At 32.5% G+C, this 12,525-nt stretch overlaps 1 protein-coding gene across 2 annotated transcripts in view; it reads left to right on the top strand.

The window, feature by feature from the left end:
* The window catches only part of LOC149543237 (putative ribosomal large subunit pseudouridine synthase SVR1, chloroplastic), a 113,537-nt gene extending 106,164 nt beyond the window's left edge, over positions 1 to 7,373 (top strand). For both annotated transcript variants that reach the window (XM_089798084.1, XM_089798085.1), the window contains exon 10: positions 6,816 to 7,373. In XM_089798084.1, the coding sequence (XP_089654210.1) occupies positions 6,816 to 6,879 (64 nt within the window). In that variant the 3' untranslated portion in view covers positions 6,880 to 7,373. The remainder of the gene's footprint in view (positions 1 to 6,815) is intronic.
* The last annotated feature ends 5,152 nt before the right edge of the window (positions 7,374 to 12,525 follow it).

Raw genomic sequence — 12,525 nt, forward strand, 5'->3', positions numbered from 1 at the left:
GGCAATGCTATCTCGGATGATCACATGATCGGAAGTTCTTGTATTTTGTACCACTGTATTCACCTTGATAGTCATGGTGTTACGTCTTTTGATAACCTCTGACTCTATTTGATGAATTGTTTGTTGTCATTTGAAAACTTGATGTTATTAAGCTTTTCTCGCTCTAGTTGTTGTGAATTCTCCTTTTGTAGATCAGCACAAACTAGAGTCTTTGATGCTTTGAAAACCTTTTCGATGGTGTCTGGATGTAAAGTTGGCATAACTTTCCATCAATACCTTTTTTTTTTTTTTTTTGAAACAAAGTACTTGGCACTTTCCCACATGAAGTCAAGTTCTCAGATAACCACCAGGAAAATGGAGACCAAATGAAATACCGCTTTTTTGATTTGAAGCATGCCTTCTTTACTGGATGTCTTCGTTCTTTATCGAAATCCGGGCATATCTTGACTTGCTACAATATGAAAGTTTCAATGGGATTGAATTCATGAAAGCTTTGAGATTTGAGTTACAATCATGAATCCATGAGGAGTGGGTATTCAAAGTATGGATTAGATACTTATGGAACACATATGATGGTTGTACATGAACCGGAAAGCATATATATTTGGATGGAAAGGGCCAAAGTCAATCTTGGAAGGATGGATATGCTTTGAAACATGAAAGTGGAATGCATGGAAATGCTTGTGAATGAAGACTCTTGACTTTAAAAATTGACTTGGGCTTTCAAGATGTCATTGCACGGAAAGTGGATTACATGTATATGCAACATGTAATGAAGAATGGAAAGTGAGATGACATGCGAATGTGGATTGAGAATGAGCTTACATATAAGTGCGTATGAAATGTGTCATGACAAGGGAAGTGGAATGATATGTATTTTGCTCATGAAGTGTAAGCACATATGGAACGAACGAATGCAATGTGCCTTGAGGCGAAGTGAGTTGTTAGAGATGTCTTTAGGAAAGGTGAAGTCCAAGTACATGGGAATACATGCACATGACATTTTTTAACCTTTTAATAAAAAAAAGAGTTTTAGAGATGCAATTACATGTAAACATTTTCATGTAATCATGTCATGCGATTGGATGTAGAAATTGAGATGCGTGAAAATGGGAATGGAGAATGAGATTACATGTACGTGCGGATGATGAATGAAAATATATGTAATCGCATGTGAAGAATGAGATGCAATGTGTTATGACATGGAAAGGTGAATACAGAATGAAACGATGTACTTGCACGAAGAGGTGGAAGGTGGAGTGAAGTGAAACGTGCTCAAGTTCCTGGGAAAGAACTTGCTATTTCTTCCAAAAGAAGAAAATGAAAAAGCACGCAAGCAAACAATGAAAACAAGCACAAAAAAAACACATGCCTTTGGTCTTAAACTCAAACATGTCAACAAGCAAGTTGCTTTCAAGGGCAATTTGGACTTTGGAATTTGGGAAAAATCCAAAAGTATGAATGAGTATTTTTATCATTTTTAAAGGAAAAATGCACTATTCATGGCATATATATGGAAAAATGTGCAATGACAAGCCATAATATGCATGGAAATAATAAGATAAACATGAATTGATGAGCAAGTTAGAAAATGTCCACTCACTTGGAGGTTAGAGCCAAAATAACAAGATTTATAGGTTTTGAAGACCAATTCTCCTTCAAATCCTGATTTTCAAACAACTTTTTGACTTCTTCTGTACAATAGTTGAATTTGACATGAGAATGCTAACACTATAGTCCCTAAAGAAAATAGCATGCATTAAAACTCAAAAACGACCTCTCTTGATAAGAGGTATGGGCTGGAAAAGCCATTTACTGAGTTTTTTTGAATAAAAACATGACTTTTTGATGCAAAAATATGGGTCTTTTTGGCAAAAACGTGGCAAAAAAATGCATGTTTTTGAGTCGTTCTTGACTTATGAATGCAAAAGCAACTTTCCCAATTGCATATACAATGATCAAAACTCCAAAATGACCCGTTATTTGGCCAAAACGTGAATTTTGAAGGCCCAAATCTGAACATTTTTCTTCAAAACGTGGCTTCAAATGGGGTTAAAATAAAATGTTTTTAGTATGGATGAGCATTCCAAATGTATGGGATTGTATGAGGATGCAAAAATGCCACTTGAGGGAAAGATCTCAAGTCATTCCGTTGAGAAATCTAGGAGAAATCACCAAAAAACGTGTTCTTGGAGGCCAAAGTTATGAAATTCTTCAAAAACGGGTTTTGGAAGGGCAAATGCATGATGTTGAATGCAAAACAAACCTTTTGTATGTGATTACATGTTTTAAATATGCACAATAGATATTACAATATTAGATAAGTCGTCTATTATTAGTTAATGGTTCTCTATTGTAAATATCTAGTTAGCTTTAGTTTGCTTTTGTTTTTTGCTTTCTTTAGAATAGAATGTTTCTATTCTTTACGATCATTTCCTAAGGAAACATTGTTTTATTCTTTTGTATAATTTGACCTTCCGGTCTCTGTTAATAACAAGCAAGTATTTACCAATTACTTCCGTAATAATAGACCCAAATACACCTTTTAGAGGCCATTACATGATTTAAAAACATTCAATGGGCTCTCTCAAGGCAAAAACACACCATTCTGGTGCATATGCATGTTTTAAAAATATGCTCTTTACCAAAAGACGGGTTTTGGGGATGCATTTACATGTCTTTGGTGCAAAACACACATTTTGGATGCAAATACATGTTTAAGTTACTTGCACATGCAACTCAAAGCAAAAACTCACCTTTTTGATGCATATGCATATAACACATGTAGCTCAACTTTTTGATGTTATTGCACATTTAAGTCGAGTTTACATGCAATTGCATAAAAAAGATCCACTTTTAAGTTGTCATTGCACATTAAAGTGATTTTGCATGCAATTGCATCGAAAAGGTCCACTATTGAGATGCCATTGCACATTTTAAAATATTACTTAAGTGGGACATAAATTAGATTTACATATCATATTAAGAATATAATGTGTAAATATCATTTAATAAGTAATATTTAGTAGAGCATTTGATTTAAATAAATAAAATTAACTGAACTATATAGTTAATATAGTCACTTAAGTGAAAAATTAAAAAAAAATAACTCAAGTTTAAAATATAGCATTTTTGAGAAAATATCTCCAAGTATTGTACTCAATTAGCACCCTAACCTATTCAACACATAAGCATCCACAATGTACAATGTTGTATTAGATAGAAAGAATTATTATGATGGGTTTCACCAATTTTACGAAGTTGTACGTGAAAATCTTCATTGTAGTTGACTTTGTTGCCCGAATACTAAAAGGCTTGAATCATTGAAGTATTATTGGATTTATATTTGAAATCAGAAAATCTATATCTTCCTTCTTACAAGCATCAAATCCATTATTGATAACATTATACAAACATTTAACCATTTTAAACACTCAGCATTCAATTCCCCTTGACTTTGTATTTTGTTGCGACATGAATTATATACATTTATAAATTAAACACATTTTGTTATTTGCTTTGGTTATGTTTTTCAATTACAAACTGATGAAAAGGATTCTTCGCATGGGTTATAAATTCTTAACATATACAACTAACTACTTAGTACAGTCACCAATCTGGATAGCATATAGTCAATAGAATAGTTGATCTAGTAGAACGGATTAGAAGAAGACACTTGTAGCTAATGTGGAGATGCATTTTGATTAATGTTTGGAATCATTATTATTTCTTAGAATTCCTCATTTTGAAGGGTGATCTTGAGGCAATCAAATTTTGCACATAAAACCCATTTTTTAATGGTTTGCAGTGCTTGAAGGACTAGAAAGGACTTTTGATAGTGGAGTTCAAGTTGCAATATCTTTTAGAGTATATTTTTCAGATTCCCACCCTTAACAAAAATGTTGCCAAACACATGCATTACCTTTTTGCATGGGGAGATTTGGCTGGCTTGTAAGGAGGCTATGGTGAAGCTTCTTAAGAGAAGAGGTCTATGGAGAATTTCCACAAGGTGTAGTGTAAGCTTTGACCTCATATAGGGAAGTTGATGAGTTGTAAGTATAAGATTGATGAGGCATTTTGACTTCTTAGCTCTCATGTCTACACGATGCATGAAATCAATCATGAAGATAAAGAAGTCAAGAAATGTTAATGTGAAAAATCAAAGCACAAAAACAACAGGTGTTATAAGAGAGTGGATGATGGTAGGAACATCTCTAGTGGCTAAAATAAATAAGGCGAGACATTCTTTCGAAGGAGGCAATGACTTCTATGCTAACTTTCAAGCTCTATATACACATTATTACTTGTGATAGTGTGTATATAGACCTCATCACTATGTTTGATTCTTTTGAAGGTTAAAGGATGGTTGGATCTATATAGGAGATAGTACTTCATTACCTGTTTTTGGATTTGGCAAAGTAGGATCAAGTAGGATGAGCAATGATGCCTATTATGTACCTGATTTGATCAATTATTTTCTTTCCCTATTTGGAATTGCTCATGTTGAAAAGAAAATGGATATTTGGCCAAATAACTTAATTATGAAGAATATTAAAGACAGTTACTTTAGAGTTTTTTTTTTGGAAAAATCTCTTGTCAATAATGAGAAACTCCACAAGTTCATTAGACTTTGTGATACATCATAGAAGGCTTTTCATTGCATCAATGGAGATGGATATTGGAGTCATGATTAATATTTCTTGAGGTATTGCTTCCCCTAAAACATTATCGGTTTGGATATAAGGCTGAAACTTCCCACCATTGCCTACCAAGAGATGAAACAGCATCAAGGGATGTTGATGGGTTGTCCTTAGCTTAAGGGACATTGGGGGGTCTCCCTAACATCTTTGAATACTTGAGTGCCTGTCAATCATCCTGAGGATGTTGAAGAGTCCCCATGCTAAACAAAGTTTCTCAATGTCATGATAATGAGTTTGATTTTCCTCAAAGCCCTGAGTGGACAGAGAACATTGTGGCGTGTACAAATCATTGACCTTGGCAGAAAGGAGGGAGATCTACATGCAAATAGAGCATCAGAACAACTATTGATGTACTTGTTTACTTATCTTAAGGAAGTTAGTGATCAACTATTACTTTATTCGTACATCTTGAAGACCTTGGGACTCAGAGCAAGTGGTGAGACTCGGGTGGTTGTGGATGTTATCAGGTTTTCATAAATGTTAATGTTTGTGTCTGTGCTGACTGTAAAAAGATTCAAGTTCAACAATGATGATATTCTTGACTTCAATTGCACATGCTTCATCATTTAGACTGATTGGATTCCCTAGCTTCATTGTTAGTTCTTTAAAGACTGAAGATTTGGTCAGAAATAATGGAATTGTGAGGAAGACTTAATTTATAATAATATAAAATATTTATTATTAATTAGTTTAATTAATAATGTACAATAAAATAGTGAAATTATATAATATATATTTATGTATGTGTGCACTTTGTTTTTGCCCATCTGCCTCTATCCCTAAAGTTTGGTTCAGTCATACTGTTCCCATATTCCAAAACACTGCGCAACATAGAAAATGATTAAGCAGATGGTTCATGCATTTGAGGCCACGAGAAGAAGAATTGAGCTCTCATAAGGGAGTAAAATACTATTCAAACTAGGATTTGGGGACTACACATGAGCACAGTGGTACTAGGAACAGTGATTTGGATCGTGATTCAAATAGAAAATGTGAGTTATCCTCATGAAACTAGGTAAGACCATGGTTCTAGAATGGGATCTTGATAAAGGATTCTTGAAGGATTGAGGACAAAGGAGTGCTTCTGAGGCCTGTGGATCAATCTCATGGTTATGTACTCAGTTACTGGATTCGCTCCTCCTTTCCATACATCCGGATTTAGATTTGTTTGGGCATGTATTCGAAGGGGAGATGTGCTTGGATGTGCCGAAGAAGTGCATCCACACCTTGTGGGTGTGTCTGGATGCTCATTCAAGTGCATCCTTGTGTGTCCGATGTGCTTTTTTGGTGCATCTAGAAAACATCTATATGTCAGTGCCCAAAAAGCATCTAGTTTGAGTGGAACTGCTTTGGGTTCAAATGATTCTGAACTTGAAGCAGCTGAAGATGTAAATCGACTAGATGATGACTTTTTTGATAGTCCTTTTGATGATTGATGAATCATGACCACGTTTTTGTAATTGTAATGATTTTCTAATTTTCATTGGAATCGTGAACGTAGACATATATGATATGACTTATTTGAATATTTGTGAGCTATCAATTGGCATTTGGCATTGATCAATGATGATTATCATACTATCAAATGATTTAATTCTGTATATTTCTTTAGGCACAAAGTATTCTACAAATGCCATGTCTGAAAACTTTTAATGATGAAAACTTGGTTTGGTATAAATTATAGAATACCTATCTTATTATCCAACTTTTGATTTATTGGTGTGATTGTTAAACATGTAGTTTCCTGAGTAATAAATCCGAACCAGGAACAAGAGAATTCCTGTTGTCTACTTAATTGGCTATTATAGTCTTTAATCATTGTTTTTCAAATTTTCTTGCAATGTACTTAATCTTTTCAACCATGAAATGTTATACTTGATGTGTATGTATTTTGATAAAATAGATCATATATTGTCCTTTCTTCTATGCTTTCTGCCTTTCAGACTGTACTAAGTATAAACATTTTCTTGTGATGTGTCTATCCTGTCCATACAAATAAAGATACAAATGGGACCTGCCTCCTGTATTTTCAGAAAAGTGCATTACATTTATTTTTATGTCCCCATTGTACCATTTTTTTTGCCAGAGTCTAAACTCATCACATTTACTTTTCAGCATTGGAGAGCATCGAGTATTAGGAGAAGCTCAGATAAAAAGGCTGGTAGGCATAAAAACATAGTGAAGAGGAGTCAATCCATGGGAACCCTATCTTAATATGTCTCGAGAGATGTCAACGGTGATGTATGGTATCATGTCAGCAATAATACGTTGAAGAGGAGAATTTTGTTCAAATGGTTCAAGTAACCAGAAACTTTATTTTAAAACAGAATGATTTTGAGAGGTGTCCTGTATAGTCAAGATCATATTGGTCCACCACTGATCACTCCGGTAATTCTGCAACCATTGCCAATTTTGATACAGATCATTCTGTATTAATTTTTTATATATGTAAAAGCAGCTTAATAGCTGTCCTGTTCCTTATTTGTTTTGTAAAGTTTACATGTTCATAATTCAATAAATGTGTGATCTATTTATATGAGCAACTAAACCTGTGCTCAATAAATGGTGGATCTGCCCTAACAAATGTGCTTTGGACTATGAAGCAAGCCTAATTATTGTATAGTGGAAGAATTCCGTATGAGGAAATATACTTATTCGAGATTTACCAGTGTCCTTAGAGTTGGTTTTCTGCAGGTTAAGTATAATGCTCAAAGAAATATTGCTTATTCCAGATTACCAGTACCTTATCGAGTTGATTTTCTGCAGCTTAAGTATGATTCTACAATATGGTTTAGTTCATACTTAATTGTCACAAAGCAACTACTTTTTCAGGTGGGGTTACAGGTTGTTCGAAGCTGTACCATAGTATCTCTTTGTCTATAAAAGAGATGACAGACCAAGAATTTATGATTTCATTCATTTATTTAATAGCACTTGTCTAAATGAATATTGGAGGGTGAAGAATCAAGTATGTATCGTAAGCCCTTCAGCTGCTGTTGTAATTATTTTGTCCTTCCAATTGCAGCATTTTAGAAAACTCGGTGGAATTTATGTAACATTTTGTCCCATTTCTGGTAATGTATTTACTTGAATATATTTTTGTATCTTGAATTTTTCGTTTTTAATCTTAAAATCTTATAAACCCAATATTATGGCATTACCTTGCTGAAGTTGGTAGAATCAGAAGTGCCTTATTCATTAAGAGGTGTATTTCGCTTGCTTAGATAAGCCTCATTTCTACTAGAAGGTATCAAATGATCTTTTCCTTTTTGTTTAATAGTGACAGATCAGATTACCTAATTTCAGTTTGGCTGGATTTGACAGTAATTTCTCTATCTATTTTGGTGAGGGCGATTCTTACTGCAACACATTCCTCCACCTCTGAGCATCTGGGTGTGCTTAGAACAGAGACTGTACCTACACAAGGTATGGATCCTAGTTTAGGTAAGAGCTGGCTTGCCCTGAACAGAACCTTGGATGACCCAGACAAAAAATCATAAAATATTTATGATGACAGCATTTTGAAAAAAAAAAAAAGTACCTACTCTAATGCTAAAGAAGAAAGAATGACTTCTGGGTCATCGAATTATGAACTTTCAGCCATATTCTATATTTATTTTTGTATATTTTGTGCAAATTATGGTTATCTATATTTTATGGCTGAACCCTGCTGTACTGGAACTGGGCAAAACCTTTTAGCGAACTGCCAAATCTGGATCCAAGCCTAAATTGGTGACTTAGTGCACGGTAGTAATGGGTATCCATTATTCAATTTGGAAAATGGTCAAAAGATGAAATGTTACACCAAGTTGAAGATTTTAACTTCAAGAACTAGATTGCATCCATATAAGCGAACTTTTTCTAAGAAGAGAGCAGCTGTAAATGTAATGAGCCTTAGGGGAGAGGACCTAGTAGTTTAGTTCCAATGGTTGTTATAGTATGTGTTAATTTAAAGCAATGCAGAAGTAATTGTTAACATAAAAGTAATTAGTGTCAATGATAGCTACCCATAATTGAATGGAATCTATTCTTCAGATTTAGAAAGCAACAAATCATGTGATGCCCCAACAATGCATCAATAAAACATGATTTAGTGCATATGTCCATGTCACTTTTGTGTGGGCCTTTTTGGATGCTCGTGGCAAAACCCATGTTCACGTGGCATCATATTTCATAATATCACCTAAAATCTTAATTATAAGCATACGACTTACCAAGTCCATTGTTAGAAATTAAATGTGATTTGTAATTTACATGTACGATTTTTAGAAACTCAAAGCTACCCACTCACCCACTGAATCCTTTCCTCTATGCTTCATTGATTAAATTATTATATTTTTCTTTAGTTGCATATCTTTCAACAATTTTAGTTTTGATTGCATTAAATGAAATAAAAGAATAATTCTACTGATTACATAGGAGAAATGATCTTCTGGATCCTCATTTTCTGTCCTTAGAAATAACAAAATAGTAATTTACATTTTCCTTTGGAAACATCAAGATGACATGTAGAGTAACATATACATCAATGGTTCAAATACATTTTATATCTCATGTAATTGTAGAGATCCATATATACTATTAATAATACAATACAATGTCATAGATACAACGTTACAATGGATAGATCAATAATCAATATAAAGTCATGAAATAAAAATTGGGTAGGTGTATAAGAAGTTGAGTCCTCATGGTAGGAGAAAAGTGCAATTTTTTTGGTGGTGAATTTGAAAATTGTCCTTTTCCCCTGATTTTTAAAATTTTACAATTAATAAAATATTTTGAAGACCTTAGAGATTGAATCTTAAAAAGTGTTAAATAATATGAAATGTAAACTTTGATTCTAGTTTTCAGATATATAAATTATCTTTAATACTCAAATGAGGCAAATAAATTCTCTAGCAACCATTGTTTAAAAGGCACTTTGTAGGACCATACCATTCACCCATACAACCATTATGTTTGAACCAGTTTTTTTTTTTTTTTTTTTGAGTCTTCTTGAGGAAAGATGTGTTAGACATTGAAAGTTTATGATGATTTTGTTTTTTTAATATATTTCAATAATATTCTACTTGCCCTAATTGTTGACATCAAAAACCCGTGCATCACTACCATAATTAGACCTATGATAATCATTTTCTATTTTTCATTTGAGAAAGAATTGTAGATGTTATATAATGTTTTATTTTTTATTTGGAAAAGAATGATTAATTTTAATTTTGAACTTTTTCTATTTCAAATTATTATTATATAATTATATAATTAATTAAAATTAAGAAAACTTGTATTTATTTTATCTAATTATTATATATATATATATATATAGTATTTAGTGTCAATTTTAATTTATTTATATTTTTAAATTATATTAATTTTAATTTATAATAAATTTACACTTTAATAATATATTGCAATATTAATGTATGATCATTTTTTATATTAATAATATATTATTATAAATAATTAAAAATGAGTATTATTTTTATTAATAATAGTAAGTTCAAAATTAAAATTAAAACATCTATATTCATATTTAAAAACAGATTCTTGTATTACCATAAAAATTTCATTCAATGCCAAAACTTAAAATAATTACCATTATAAACTGGTCCTTGTAAAAAATTCCAACTTATCCAAAAAGAAATTCAAACATATAACTATTAACCCAAATAAATTTATTTTAACATCAAGGAATTACTTTTAACTTACATTAATTAGTTTATATTCTTTTCATATAAAGACTATTAACTAGTTTGGTTTGTCAACTATTGTATAAAATTTAATTATAAAGGAAATGATTACTCTCTAAAATAGATATCATATGACTATTTGACAAATATAAAATAAGAGAAAACAATACAATTGTGATATTCCATGCCAAACATCAACACCATGTTCATCATTGTTGAATCATTCTTATCAACCCTCCAAGTAATGAGATTGATTGCCTTACTATCTAAATGTTCTTTACCCATTGATTATTCAAGCATTTGTAGAGTCACTGACAAGATTTCTCAATTGGTAAGTAGATACTTGTATTAGGGAGTCATCCTCATCATGAGAAGTGTACAAAGAGTACTTGTCAACTCTAGGAGGTATTTCATGTATATGCATAGGAATTTTCACTTGAAATCCCATGAAAAATGAAGTTGATTTGGGCTCTACACATCTAGTATTTAAACTCTGCAAATCAACAAGTCTATAACTTCTTCTTAGAGGAATATTAGATGTAGGGTGTAAGGTCATAAAGCTCCAAAGCTAAAAAGAAACAATGTCGAAATAATGTAAAATTCTTAACAAATTGAGTATTTAAATATATTGCATGAAATGAAATTGTGTAAGATGATTTGATGACACATGAATTAATGGAATGCATACAAATCAAATTATTACATCTAAATAAAAACCAAGATGTAAAGAATCGAGTTCACCAAAATGTAATGAAGGAAAAATAAGGTTCACTAGTCAGTGCATGCAAACTAGGGCTTTTTGGCCTATTTTCCTATTGGTATTACTATGGAAGGATAATGATCCACTTGGCAGACAAATTCTTGTGCAGAATGAGGATTTAGTTGTCCTTTGTTGGAGATTTGAAAGATGACTATGAAATTGTCGAAAGAACATGAATGATCTAGGGAAAAGTAGGGGAAGAAGATGAATTTCAACATTCTCAAGAAAATAGAAAACTAACAAATAGATTTTGATAGAAAAATTGAGGTGTGTAGATGAAGACAAACATATAATGTAGATTTTGTGTGGAATTAGGGGACTTTGTCGAGCAAGGGAACTTGCATTTGGGAGTCAATCATGTGGAGGTACCTCCATGTATGTTTTTCATCTAGTGCTCTATAGATCTCTTGATGCCCATTTTGTACTTTTCTCTATGCATTTTCCACTTATTCCTTCCAATCTAAAAAATGGAAATTAAAAATGTTAGGTAGAAAAAAGTTTTCCTAGGTCAAATCCTAATGTTGAAATTAACCTTGAAATTGAAATGCAATTCAAAGAAAGTTGTTAAGTAATAAAGGAAAGATCTGAAAATGAGATTCTTATACCTTCATAGGATTTCTGTGTCAAAATTCTCATTAAGATGTTGGTGTTGACCTTGTAGAGTTGGCTTTAGGAAATGAAGGTTATGGATGCCATCATGAATGTATGGATCTAAAAAAATACTCCTTGTCTTTAATGCCTTGTATGCTTGATCTCGTTCTCTCAAGGACTTGAGCACTTGAACTTGAAAATGTAATTGATTTCTTGAGTATGGATGTTAAAGTGAGGGAGGATAGCTTACTCGTGTGCTTTATTGAGTATTTTGGCATGTTAGTTTTTAAGCAAGATGACATGAGCTTAAAATTCTTGCTTCTGCAAGCTAATCATTGAGGGGTTGAATTTGGGCTTGAACATTAGAGAGAGAGAGAGTCATCTAGTAGTTGACTTGCTCCCTCCATTGTGGGACGAAATTATGACCATACGTCTAGAATGCCAAGGAGATGAAAAAATTAAATTGGGAATACAACCAAACAAGTTATATCAAACATGAAAAGCTAGGAGAAATTGAAGAAGGCCTTGGTTAGGGAACACAATGGCATAGGGGTGCAATTTACAATGATATATTTAGCTCCCATATTATTAGGAGCATGGACCTAGATTCCTACTCTTGGTAAAGTAGATCATAATGTAGGAAAATTTTGTCAAGGGAAAAGAGACAAAAAAAGAATAAAGCCCCCAAGTGACTTAGGTCCTTATTGATCTAATAACAAGAGAAAATGAACAACACATGGAGAAAAAGGAAAGACCATACTAGCCTAGTAAGATTAAACTTACA

The sequence above is a fragment of the Cupressus sempervirens genome, chromosome 8 (assembly GCF_028749045.1).
Source record: "Cupressus sempervirens isolate cs-2001-9-10 chromosome 8, ASM2874904v1, whole genome shotgun sequence".
NCBI classification, from domain to species: domain Eukaryota; kingdom Viridiplantae; phylum Streptophyta; class Pinopsida; order Cupressales; family Cupressaceae; genus Cupressus; species Cupressus sempervirens.